We start from the raw sequence: 14,046 nt of genomic DNA on the forward strand, positions 1-14,046 counted from the left end.
ACTTTTTTTGTTGGATGCTCTATATTTATATTAATAAGGCAGCAATATTTCATAGGTTATGTCTGACGTTGGAACGTAAGTACATTGAGAAGACATTCAGTTTTTAGACAAATACCTAAAAAAAAACTGGATTATGTTCTTATTTAATTAAAAATAATGTATTTTCTCATTCGTCCTCGTCATCATATCTCCCCAAAATCTTACATGAAAGATATATAGTTGATTCACTAAACCATACCCACTTTCAGAAATGATAGGGTCTGATTACGTCATTGCGCTGGAGCCGTTTTCCTCTATTTGTTATAGCTCACACTATTTAGCGTAAGTAGGCCAATGCCACAAAGTATATGCGCTATATAATAATGGCCACTACTCTAGAAATACTCTAGCAATATTTGACATTAGACTGTCCGAGGCAAGTCAGACTACTGTAGCCTAGATGTAGCAGGACGGACCATAGGCCTTGTTTAACTAAATAAGTTTATTTTCAGGTTTAGCCTTACACCAAGGCTATTGACCTATTTACTCATCCTGGGCTACACCAGGCTAGGTCCTAATTTTAATTTGGGCTACAAATTTTTAATATTTGCATGGAAGTACCACTGCTGGTGATCACTGACTGCATGAATCCTTTCTTCTTTTTGTCATTAATAGATAATAGCCGAGGCTCCAGTACTATATAGTTGTAGTATAGTAAAGGCTTCATATTTGCATTACCTTCTTAATTGATGCACCTTCAGAATATATCAAGCAACGATACAGCAGGCAACCTACACTGCAGTCAATTACTTAATTGGTGAGTGTTAATCCATTTCAGGTATTTGCTGATCAAATTGTGTGTTTTTTTTAGGCTGTTAACACTCTCCCCAGTTATGCCCCCCCCCCCCCAAAAAAAATGGCATTTGGAAATCTTACTCTCAAAAAATAACCAAAGTTACCTTAATATAATACCACTGTCACAAGTTTGCTTGACACAAGTCTATAACGACTATCGTGCAGCTATATAAATATTCATTAGTTTTCTGTTTTGCTCACGAAGTTTGCATTAGCAACATTCGACCGTCTAGTATGCTTTGTTTAATTCACTGGTTCTCCACGTGTGTCACGAGTATGCTTGACGCAAGTCTAACGACTATCGTGCAGCTGGATACATTTACTGATGAATATTAATTTGTTGTCTGTTTTGCTCACGAAGTTCGCATTAGTAACATTCAACATTCTAGTATGCTTTGTGTATTTCACTGATTGCTCCACGGGCATCAATTGAATTTGTGCAAGTCTTTGTTTAGATTACTTTGCATAAAATGCAGGTAAAGGGTCGGTATGAATAGGCCGGGTAAGCAGGTCAGGGCGTGGTATTCGTATTTGGTACTTTCATTGGTGCAAGGGTGCTGGGCGCACCACAGCAGTTACTTGTTGCAGTTGGACACGATGTCCGTTGGGCGACGTCAGCCTACAGTGCTTCGCTGTTTTACTATAGTATATGTAGGGGCAACTTCAGTTCCCCGCTGGTGAATTCGTGGTAATAATTATCTTGTCAGATATCTTAAAGGACCTGCCGATACGTGTTAAAAAGCCGGAAACTGACCGAATTCCGTAAGTGTATCATTTTCTTATGTGAATACTAAGTCAAACCGTACCTTGCAGTAGAGGGAATGCAATTAGTTAGCCGTATTCTTGTTTCTTATTTGAGTAAAGCGAGGCCGAAATATGATAAAGATTGGAAAGCACGTATAAAAATACATTTATGAGGAATTTGTTAGTATCGAATGTCTGTACATGTCTGCAATATTTCTCTATTAGGATCGTCGGCGACCTAGTAAATGTAGAGGCAACATTAGTTCCCCGCTGGTGTTATATGCAGATACCTGCAAAAAACCCGGAAAGTGCACTAATTCCGTAAGTGTTTCATCTTGTAGGGACTGAGTGAGAGAGAAAGAGAGAGAGGGGTGGAGTGGAGGGACAGGGAAAAATTAAATGCTTTCGTTAGTTTTGGCTATTCAGTGCCACATTTTGGGTGTTTTCATTTTCATTTGTGAAGACTTGGGGCAAATTAAGAATACCATAGAGATGTCCTGCTTTACAGGAGTCGTTGAGTCAGACCAATAATGATTTGGTGCCAATTCCAAGCGAGCCAGAGATTGCATTTTGATGTGTACGCTTGTTTAGTCAGGAAGGAAAACAATACCACAACCAATGTACTACCGTTGTCGGCCTATGTGTGAATGGTAAATAGTGACTTGTCATAATGAGCTGTAACATTTTCTTTGGTTGGTACCTTGTATGTTTATTTGGTTTTGTTTTGTATTACTTCCACTTTCTATTTTCATAGCATGTTTTTTGTAAAGAGGGGGCAGAAGGGGTGGGGTTGCTTTTGGTTTTGTTAATCCTTTTAAAGTGGCCATGACACGAAAATTTCAACGTCCTGTCTTTTTGGGATCCATCTCAGCATGCTCTCTAGAACATAAATCAACCATTCTGCCAGTTAAAGATTTTTCTCTTCGAAAATTGAGATTTAATTTACCCTCTTGGGGCTTGAAAAGTTCGTTCGGCTGAAAAAAAATTTCATCTCATGACGTCATGTGACGTCATGTTATGAACACGATTTGGCTCTCGCTGATTCCTCCGAACACATATCATTACAGTGCGACAAGTGTACATAAATACACAAAACAATCGATAACAAGTCGGAGCGAAATCAGATAGAAATTTCCCGTGGAATGTCAGATTAAGAACCAAATGCGGCAACCGAAGTTCAAAGTGATAGTGGTTCTTCACCAGGCAGTGAAATTGGGCTATAATTAGAGTGCCCTTTCTCACATTCGAAGCAGAGAGTGAAGGCGATGATCATGCCAATATTGAGCCGAACTTTGAGGGTGGACCTGAGGTGTTAGAACCGTATCAGTTCGAGCCTGTTAAACGAGCAGAAATTGAAAGCTCCACAACATATCGAAGAAGAAACCCGTTCGGAACTATTGCAAGGAACATACAACGTGGTAAGAATTTATTAACGAAGCATTTAAAAACAAAATCCAGTCCATTTTGTGCATGTGTGTTAGAACTCGCGGAACTCACTAAACCGTATTGTGCGTTGTGTTACGGTGACTTACAACCCATGTGTACAGTGTGTTGGCTATGTATTCATACATGTACAAGGATCGCCACTTGCCCCATTGGAGGTTTCCTGTTCTCCAATCTGGTCTTCGGAGTTTTTAATGTGGAATACTTGACAGAAGAGAGACTCGTTTATGTCGACCCGTTAAAGCCCATTTGTTTTATTTCATAAAAAAAGGAAGGATCGTAGTATGCTTCCGTGAGGTGTTCGCTACATACGGAGCTGTATACTGGCTAGGCCCAGTGAAATCGGCGTTGGTGTTGTGCACTAACTTGGTCATAATCGCCGTGTTTTTTCGTCCTCCAGCCATGGATGAAGGAAAATTGCATGGGTTATGATATTTATGCAGCGGCCAACAACACAACGGACCGGCATTTCTCTCGGATAGTTTACAACAGTTGTAAAACGAACTTGAAATTTCTAACGATATAGCGTAATACAGTGGTTGTTCTCTCATTGTAAATGTGCGTGTATATGGAACGGTATGATCGTCGCGCATCCGGTACTTGCCTGGGCTTGGCACTTGTGTTCCTAACATGACGTCATCTTGTCTTGTTTTGAAATCGCATTTTTCAGAGGTCTGTTTTCGGATGCGATTATTAAAACGTTAATTTCTAATTACGCATTGACGTTTTGAAGGTGATGAGGATAATTTTGAACATAGATTTTCTCATAGATTCAGAGGAAGTTACTCTCGATTAGTTGGGTATTTTCATGTCATAACATCTTTAGCAAATTTAAGTAACGTGGAAATTCGCCACTAAGAAAATAAATGATAAGGTTTTTTTCTTATGAAATCAGACACAACTTCAAAAAAACTTTTAAACTGACTTTTACCTCAAAGCCCCGTTGTATACATTGTGAATAGCTTCCAGTTAATGTATATGTGTGTTAAGCACTGTTCATGCCCTTGTCTGCATAGTGTACTATGACTATGCTAGTCAGCTGGTGGGGGCATCCAGAACCAACAGAAGGCCCATTGAAGATCAAATCCGAAAAGAGGAAAATGAGATTTAAAAAAAAGTTGTTATTTTGTTGAAGTCATTGCCGATAAACAATATTGCCGATGAATGTGGCAGCTTCCGGTACTGGGTTAAGGTGATGCACTCACCGACACCTACAACATTCAGTTGGAAATATTACGCCATCGCTATGACATCATAATTAAGCTACACGTGTAAGCTCTAGAGGTAGTATAGTTCATAGGATATCCCTACGATCAATGTTGCTTGCTCCACTAACTTACAGCACGTTTTACACTTTCATGTAGAAACCAAATGATTTTTATGGTGGCGAAGGAATGATTGTTTCAAATGAGGAGATAATCTTTTGAGAATGCATCTGGCATCAGCAATTTTAAACAATGATTTGCAAATTTGGATTGTTGTAAATGCATTTGGCAAGTAGAGTGAATGAACATAAATTTTATTTTACACTCCGTCTCCAACCCCCGGCCTCCCCTCATGGCCTGCACTTGTTCACGATCATCTTTCAGACAAAAACAAAATGATGACTCCTGTTGTATTTTATTTTTAGAAAAGTGTGCGAGTTACACCTCCCCGTCCCTACCCACCCCTCATCAGTTCCGGCTCGTTATTAATCTTTTGTATTACTGACTGCAAGGTAGGCAGCGAAAATTGGTTTTCCTTTGAGATACTTCAGTTCTCAGATGGTTACTCGTACCGGTGAAAAGCTATTCCATCCGTGACTAACCAGAAATGGAGCTTATAACCTACCGTGGATATGACGCAGATCACGTCTCTTAAGCATTCTCTGCAGACTGCGCACGGCGTACGGCACCCATAGTAACAATAATAATGATAATAACAACAACAACAAGAGCAGCTTCAAATGTCGTTCGTCCTTTTCCATGAACTCCGCATACGAATGTATATATAACCACCTCCTTCAAATACAAAATGATGATTTGTCATCAGCGTCGCATACGTCGGGTATACGATTCCCTCTTATATACGATGATACATTTACGCACTGATCTATAACGAGTCCCATAAATAAACCGTTTAATTAATTTCTGGACAATTTAAAGGCGATGAATGGCAATGACCTTTCTCATCGTAAGTTTAAGCATGTATCTGAAGGCCAATCTGATATTGGAAGAGAATTGAAGTCAATTCTCTACGAGGAGCACAATTTCCCATGAAAAGGAAATGTCATATGTTTGTTTACGCTTCTAAGATTTTAATAATAAATTGGAAATTGAGGCAGCTGGGATTCGCCGAAGGGAGTAGAAACATGGGAAATGTAATCTACGACCCGACGCTACATAATAATTGGTTTGACGTCATGCGCACTCCCAAGAGATCTTTGTTACCTCAGTGAGAGAATTTTCCAACGATTCTGTATCGTTTACATTTGTTGTAAAGTTCGGTGATCCTATTGAGTTTTAGTCAGTTTCTCTCACAAGAATATGAATCAATCACCATTTTCAACAACAGATTTTACATGATTGGGTTGAATAATGTATTAGATGGATTAAGGCGTCCCGTGGCTGAAACTGATGGCTTCGCAAATTTGTTAAAACTTTCTGCAACTGTATACGCTAAAATCATATCCTCATAGCATTTTGTGTAACGAAGATCTTTTAGTTTTAATTGGTTATATTTGTAAATGCATCTAGCAACAGCTGAGAAAACGATGTGATCAGGGAAATTGACCAGAGAAAGTTTTTGTTTTTCTTTAGAATATTTTTTATAATTTTTCAATAGAAGAATATAATATTGCATCGAACATGCAAAGATTGATTGATTAATCATCTAGACGTTTTATAATAGCCTACGTAAAGCAGTTGAAACAATGGCTACGCTGATGACATCACATACCATTTAATTACGGTGATCCATGTGTATTTACTTTGTCTGTTTGCTCTTGGATTGCTTTTGATTTTCAAGCCTAAAAGGGTTTATAAGTACTATCTTTCGCAACACTTGGTTTTTGAAGATGAAATTATCTGTCATAATGTTTAAAATTTTGTTGTGATAAACAAATAATATAATTAAATGAAATTTAAAACAAAATGAAATTTCCTGGAGAAAGGGAAGTTTATAGCCGGTCAACCAAATCTCGGGTTAAGGACGAAATATGGAGATGGAGTTTTCAACTAACAGTGTACAATTATGATCTCTTTAATGTTATATAGTGTTACACTGTCTGCCACCTCGATATCCCTTTATATGATAAAATGAACATATCCTCTACACCTCTATAATAAGCACATGAAACAATGGCGAATTGCTGAAGGATATAACTATTGTGCATTGTGATCCTTGATGTAATTACTCTTTACACACAAAAACTACCAGAAAGAGAGCGAGAGGAAGAAACTCAAATGGTATGATTCATTAAGCCAAGTACATTACTGACCGTTTATTGATAAAAAGTAAAGCCCCGTTGTCTGTTGCAAAATAAGTTACATTTTGATTACTTTAATGATACGAGTTAAAACGGGGGCATTTTCATGTTAACACTACTACGTCCATACGGACTACACTACATCAACGTTCCTCTGGACAACCTTGAGGCAGACATATACTCATTCGTTAGAGGTTAAGTCTATAAATTGATATAATATGATTGGGTCATCGCCAAATGACTGACATGATTCAACATACAGTTATGGATATGTGAAGGATGATAAGATAACCTAGACAAACATAGTCTTCATGAATTCATCAATCTAGAAAGAAAACGCCGCCTAAGAAAACAATTTTCACGCAATTTGATAATTTGACTTCCCTGAGCACAGTAGGCAGAGCATCACCTGTTGCTAAGTGGATTCTCAAGTCATGCTGTCGTTTTCTTCAGGTATACGAAATAAATAAATATCATCGATTGTGGATATGCAGGAACCGCCAACCATTCTGCTAAAAAAAAAACGTCTATGTTCCCTATACAAGCAACACTCCCCTCCATGCATTCCAATTGTATCTCTCTTAATTTAAAACAAAACTTTAAATTCATCGCCCAAAGTCTAATGGGAAATGTTTCCTTGCAAGCTACAGAGTTATATTGCGATTGATCAAACTAATACAAGTGACCAAATGAAGATTAAATACTTAGCAATATTTTTTTTACAGCAGAGCGGTAGAAGCAAAAGAGAAATTGTCGACATTTTAAAATTTACAAAGTAGATTATTCAGCTCCAACGTAAGTAGTGAAGTGCTTAAATGAAGAAATGATTAGAAACGACATCTTGCAAGGTTCATCTAAAGTGCTTTGCACCTACTACTCAATCGCAAGCTGTTGACCCCCCTCGGCTGATTCACAATGCTTGAGCATTTTTTTCAGCATGCCTGTGAGCCTCTTAGGGTATTTCTTCTTAATCTCTTCTTGCTCCTTGCTTCGCCACTTATCGACGTAATTCTGGTCATCCGGCTTCTCTGGGATGCACTGCAGGTCGGTTTGAACTCCGGGAATCATGGCGTAAAATTCTTTGCAGCTTCCTTTTATCTCCACTGCTTTCTTTTTCATCATGATGTAATGAAGCCGTTTGGTGTCTTCAACTGCCTTTTCTCCTTTGCTGTGGAAAGTAGTGAGCTCTTCTTTCATTATATTGAAGAAACCTGCAACAGCATTAAGCCCACCCAGGAAAGCGGAGAGTGCTGGAATTAGGGCATCGCCAACGATCGTGATTGCTGCCTCATTGATGTTTAACTGCTGACCTTCCGCCACCGCATTAGCCAAGTCAGATTCTGCGCTCATATTTAGAAGAGGGCTAGCAATTGCACCCACAAATGGAACAAACGCAAGTCCAAAGGCCCACGCCTTGGACTTGGCAGCTTCTGCTTCCAGTTTTGCTTTCTTTTCCATGAGTGTTTTGTTAAGATCCTTAAGCTCAGAGATCAACTTCTTCGCTTCATCTTCTCTCTGCTTTAGGGGAACCATCATCTCCTCGTGCATCCTAACTATCTCGGTGCAGCATTGCTGGTATCCAGTCACTTCTTCCAGGATATCAGGAAGACATTCTTTCCATTCGTCTAGCTCCAGCCCTTCATAGTACTCAAAGAACTCTTGGATGCATCTTACCACTTGAGTACACAGAGGCAAAACCCCTTTCACATAGACCATGGCGTCTCGCCTCGTCTTATCACGGATTTCATTGATACCAGTGGCCTTGTTTGCATCAGAACCCACAGCATTCTCTGCGTATAGAGATCTAAGACACAGTGAGAAAATCCGCATGTTTTTCGGCAACTCTTGCAACTCATCGGAGAAACTATTCACATCTTCTGCGACGGACAACTGTAAGAGGAAAAAAAGAAAAAAAGGAAATAACTTTATGGCACGACAATGTAATAAAAAAATCAAAGTTTTGAAGGGGGAAAAAAAAGAAAAGTAAATGTCGGTATTACAAATTGAAATTTCAAGAACAATTGTAAATGTCCAAAACAACGTCGAAATTTAACTACTTTACTCAAAATCTGAGGAGAAAATGAATTTGTTTTCAGATAACACACACGAATTGTTTGGAAAAAGTGTCCCGCCTGGACCACCGCAGGACTTCAAAAGGGAAAATTCTTCCCGCGAAGATCCGCAAACTGGCCAGCGGTCTGCTCTCTCCGTCTCCCCTATTTTTGATAGCTTCTTACGTCACTGATTACTCTTCCGACCCTCAAGTTCCTAAACACTGACTTAATTATCATTATGCAAGGAGTTGCTAGGGCAACTCCCTGCAATATGTGTCCTCAGTAGGTGTAGCAGTTATTGTCACGTGACAAAACAAGAAAATTCCAACATGCATTGAGGTTTCGATTGCTGCAACTTCTTATTAAGATAACATCCTTACAATGTCTACGAGTCCACAAGTTTTTTGCTGACTTAAAAAGACCATTGTATGTCACTAACTAGAACATCAGCGACATTATAGAATATTTTGGAACAGAAACAATATTTTGGACTTAGCTCTGGTTTGAACTGGAATGACCTTGTTCTTATTTTCTTGTGCAATTGAGAAATGAAAATTGAAAAATAATTGATGTAAAATAAAATTTCACTGAAGTGGAATTCGAGTTTACCGAAGTATTTCACGATAGTAAAAATCAATTTCACTTGGGTGTGAAGACTCTCGCAAAAAGAAATGTCTCATGCCGATAATCTGACCTTGTTTCGTATGAGGTGTAACAGAAGTGTTAGACAACACCATCGATCCCAGAACATACACACACACAGCTTGCTACCGTCGGTAATTAGACACTAGTGTACAGTCAATACATACAGCTACGGTCAATACCCACAACACAGTGTACATAGCAGCGATGGACATCTCAGGTCTAGATAAAAGATAACAAGGTATCACGTTTCATTACTGTCTGCATTTTCAGTCTGCATTTTCAGTTTTGTAGCGACAAGAAGAAAACTTCACTTGCAAGCAACGGAAATTTAACTTTTTCAGAGCGCGGCACGCAGTTTGGGGCGAGTCTTCAATGCCTTTAAGTAAAATGACATTTCGCGTAAGTAGAATTCGATTTTACTTTAAAAGTGAAGTTGGACAATATTTGTCTCAAGTTTACTTAAGAATGCAATTAGACTTAAGTACAATTCATTCCAATAAAAGTACATAGCTGGTGGTTTTTCGACATCCTCTAATCCGTTCAAATAATTTATGTTACAGTGAATCTTTACACTTGTACCTTTCCATTGACTTCAGTACTAACACCACGCCGATATAACGCTCTGTCATATATCTGTTATTATCAAAATGCCAAGAAATGATGTAGGTTGCAAAAACACTACTGAAACCCAAAATTTAAGTTTCTCTACGTTTCCTATAGTCATCAAACCGACGAAAACGTCGCAGGCTTTGGATTAATTTTGTAAGGGGTTTCCCGCCGTCTGCATACGAATATATGTTCAGCGCACGTATATGAAACGCCAAAATATGGCACACCGAAAGGGCAATATATTCTGTTGTTTACTTCTATGCTGTCTTTTATCATGTTGTTGTCTCTTTTGATGATTTTGTCTCCTTAAATGCTGTGGTCTCCTTTGATGTTGTTGTCTCCTTTGATGTTGTTGTCTCCTTTGATGTTGTTGTCTCCTTTGATGTTGTTGTCTCCTTTGATCTGGCGGCGCTGTTCACTTTTACGACGTCAAAATAAGTATAAAAATTTAAAGAATTTAGTGCTTTCAGAACTAGCCAAAATGTGCGAGATATATACCGACTAGCCCATCTTGTAAGGCAAGGTTATACGAACAAAATGATAGCAGAAATGATTGAAATCTCTGTAATATCGGTGAACGAAAGTCTTTCAACCTAAAAAAAAAAGAGATATATGTGGTCAATTTACAGGTACGGACTTAGCTAACGTTACGTATATATTATATAGCCTTTATTAGTATAAACTATAGTATTATTTAGTATGTTGTTGTTAATATTAACATTAGTTTAGGTGCAACTGCAAGGAATGTGAAACATAGTGGGTTTTGCTATCCCATTACTGTTCATGCCTCATGAGTCATTGTAGTGATTGGGGAGGGGTCTAAAGATGATAACAGTAACATTAAGCCTAAGTTGCTTTTTTTCAAACTGACAATCTGCCAAGCACGGACCTTGTATAAATTATGAAGGTCAATAGCATTTAGGCTCTTATTACTATAAACAGGTGGCTAGGTCTCATCTGGACTGGAATAGTACAGTAGCCTTGTAGACATATGCTATGATTTGAAGGCTTGTACCCCATATATTGCCAAGGATCAGGAATTAGGCCTACTTGAGAAGGTCCAGAGGAGCTTGAGCAACTAGGTTGAGTAGATCCTTAAAGGTAGTCTGTATAGGCCCCAAATTATAGCACGCTATAATTGTTAGCAGTTTTCAAAAAGTACTTTTCTGGAGGTCTTTACTCTCTAAATTGTTTTCAGACATTTTAAGGAACACACAAGGAAAATTTCCTCGAAGGTTCAAACAGTTTAAGAATTTTGACTAGGGTAGACCATATTTGAATATCTAGCATATTTGGGGCCAATACAGCATACCTTTAAATAGCGTCCCGTATCATATGAGGCATGCTGCTGTGCTTTGTTTTATATTTTTATTTCATTTATGTCTTCGATACATTCTTACAATAAAAATGTAGAATGGTATAAACAGTTTACAAGGGTTTCACGATTTGACTTTTGATGACCCCAAATGACCTTTGACCTCCACCAAAAACAATAGGCTTCTTTAACCTAATGTGGTACTTCCATACACTACATTAGAGCCAAGTTTTCAGTATTGAGATTACAAGGTTTTCACAATTTGACCCTTGTGACCCCAAATGACCTTTGCCCTCCACCAAAATCAGTTGGCTTCTGTTATACAATGTGGTACTCTTAAACACCAAATATGAGGTCTGCTCATGATTCCCTTCTTGAGATATCACGCTTACGAGGTTTTCACAATTTGACCTTTGACCTCCATCATAAACAATAGGCTAAATAATGTGGTACTTCTACGCACTAAATATAAAATTGGTCTGACCTTCCCTTCTTGATATCGTGTTTACAAGCTGGGCGTCACAAACGCACACACACACACGCATCCACACACGCCATCATGAATGCATAGGTTACGATTATCATCGAAACCAAAAACAAGGAAAGCAAGTGAACAAAATTTAGAAAATAATGAGGAAGAAGGAAACAGTATACGTAAAGTCAGTGTAAACAAGACAAACAGTATTTAGTTTGTATAATTTTAAATGAAGAGATATCTTTTCAGACCCCTCCCCAAACACCACAATGACTCATGAGGCATGATCAGCAATGGGATAGCAAAACCCACTTGGTTCACATTCCTTGCAGTTGCACCTAAACTAATATTAATATGAATAATAATATACTAAATAATACTATGGTTTTACTAATAAAGGCTTTATATTTTATACCTAACGTTCACCGATTTAAGAGAGATTTCCATTATTTCTGCTTTCATTTTGTTCGTATAACCTTGCCCTACAAGATGGGCTAGTCGGTCTCTCTCGGATATTTTGGTTAGTTCTGAAAGCACTAAATTCTTAAAAAATGTGTGTACGTATTTTGACGTTGTAAAAGTGAACAGCGCCGCCAGCCTCAAAGGAGACAACAACATCAAACGTGACAACACACTCAAAGGAGACATAACGTTGAAGGAGACAACACTATAACAACAACATTATAACAGACAGCATAGAAGTAAACAATAATACATGCCCTTTTGGCGTTCCATAACACACTGCTACACAATAGGCCAGTGCGTGATCGACATTTTTCACAAGGCAGGCATTTTTATTGTGGCAAGACCCCGAGATCGTACGGCACGGTATGTATACTGGCCTATTAAAGCAACTAATCTTACGAAATATGACTAGACGTTGAGGCAGTTTTTTACCATAATTTACTTTAATTAAAGAATTGCTACCCAAAATTAAATAACAAATGTGTGAACAATTCTCACAATATTTACTTCTCTTGTAGCTGCATGTTTATTGGAAGGGTGAAGTTAATAAAAGGTTCACTTTCTTACGAGATGCAGGTGGAAAGTCCATTATTATTGTTTCGCGTTCGCAGTACACTCCGCACAAGGACGTCCGTCACACGGTGACCTGTACGTTCATGCGCTTTTACGCATCACATTTCTAATCAGTGAGAATCTGATAAATTTGACATCAAATTTCTCTAAATTACTCTGTCTCTTTCGACTAAACGGGAACCACAGTATTGTTTGTGTACTAAAATACTTTAGTTTCAACCAAGCAAAAGAATTTGTTTCGCATCCAAATATGCATTTTAAGTGAAATACAAGTTCACTTAAGTTGAATACATTCACTTAAGTAAAGTTATTGGGTAAATGTTAAAACGGCTTGCCAAATGAGCGAATTAGAGCTATTGACGGAGATCAAGGTTCTTTAGGGTTAACAGCGATCAAAGTCTAAGACGACAACTCCAAAATTAAAGCTTGGTGAAACTTGAGATGTGATATGTAGGTCTAGGTTAATATTACGTTTATCTGGAAATTTAGCATTCCATTGTCACTTACATTGATTTACATATCAGCAGCTTGCGATGATGAAAGCGAGAATACTTTGGTAGAATATTTAACTCAGCGAACCCCAGTCAACGGGTAATTAACCTTTTTGAATCCGTTGGCCAAACAATTATGCATGCACCATTTCTTATTCACCTTTCAAAATCAACCAATCAAATCTTCTCTATCACGTGACATCAGACAATAAAAACACCCGCCTGTTTCGCTCATGCTTACGTACATTGATGTACTAGGCCTATACTACTATAGATGTATTTAAGTGAGCCTTAGTAGACGTCTACAAATATTCATTACCGCGTATTGCAGCTATCGTTAACACGAACGAGCTAGCTAGCCCAACGTAGAAAAATCAAAGGTATATATTATTTTAAAGTGGAGCCGTCGCTGCATTGCTTGCACTTACAAAATGAGCACCGTGCCTACTATACCTATTGTCTTTTCCCCACGGCACTTACCTTGTTTCCTGCGTGTGCAGCCATGTCTTGGTTAATATAATTGTCTCTCAAAAAGGAGAGGCTAAGATCGCGGTGTTCACTTCTGTAAGTCTACCGTCGTTCTGCTTTCATTGCTCACCAAGCAAACAGTTTTACTGATGCCGGAGCTCTTGAGAAAAAAAGAAGCAATTTTTAAACATCCGGACCTTCCCCCAAAACATTTCAGTTGCAGACTACACAAGCTAAGAATAGAATATAAACTTCCCCGGACCATCACTCATGTTAGCGACAAAGAAACCGAAAACAACTGAAAGCTGCCAAGCGTTAGCTAATTCGTTAACTTTAGTCAAGCAAAATCATCCCAGGGCTGATGATATTACGTTCCACACATTCCTCCCGGGGTGTCGGAGGGTTTAACTCTACATGAGTCAAATGTCACTAACAAATTAATACGGTTGCAAAATTTAGCACCA

General features: G+C 38.4%; 1 protein-coding gene across 3 annotated transcripts; it reads right to left on the reverse strand.

Annotated features, from left to right (window-relative positions):
- Window positions 1–6,459: 6,459 nt before the first annotated feature.
- LOC139972020 (uncharacterized) lies at window positions 6,460–13,754 on the reverse strand. 3 transcript variants are annotated; one of them, XM_071978881.1, is made up of 3 exons: window positions 13,595–13,732; window positions 10,051–10,388; window positions 6,460–8,377 (listed from the first exon to the last, which is right to left on the reverse strand). In XM_071978881.1, the coding sequence occupies exons 2-3, from the start codon at window positions 10,069–10,071 to the stop codon at window positions 7,361–7,363; spliced, it is 1,038 nt and encodes a 345-aa protein (XP_071834982.1). In that variant the 5' UTR covers window positions 10,072–10,388; window positions 13,595–13,732; the 3' UTR covers window positions 6,460–7,360. The 3 variants fall into 3 exon arrangements, with proteins under 3 accessions (XP_071834982.1, XP_071834981.1, XP_071834980.1); XM_071978880.1 differs by lacking the exon at window positions 10,051–10,388 and having other exon boundaries at window positions 13,595–13,754; XM_071978879.1 differs by lacking the exons at window positions 10,051–10,388; window positions 13,595–13,732 and adding an exon at window positions 9,236–9,392.
- Window positions 13,755–14,046: the final 292 nt, after the last annotated feature.

The sequence above is a fragment of the Apostichopus japonicus genome, chromosome 8 (genome assembly GCF_037975245.1).
Source record: "Apostichopus japonicus isolate 1M-3 chromosome 8, ASM3797524v1, whole genome shotgun sequence".
NCBI lineage: Eukaryota > Metazoa > Echinodermata > Holothuroidea > Aspidochirotida > Stichopodidae > Apostichopus > Apostichopus japonicus.

What these genes read in the sequence shown, in the direction of transcription:
- LOC139972020 (XM_071978879.1), bottom strand. Translation starts at nt 9,292, where the DNA reads ATGTTCTGGGATCGATGGTGTTGTCTAACACTTCTGTTACACCTCATA. An exon ending in TACACCTCATACGAAACAAG is followed by an intron (nt 8,378 to 9,235) that starts GTCAGATTATCG and finishes TTCCTCTTACAG; the next exon opens with TTGTCCGTCGCAGAAGATGT.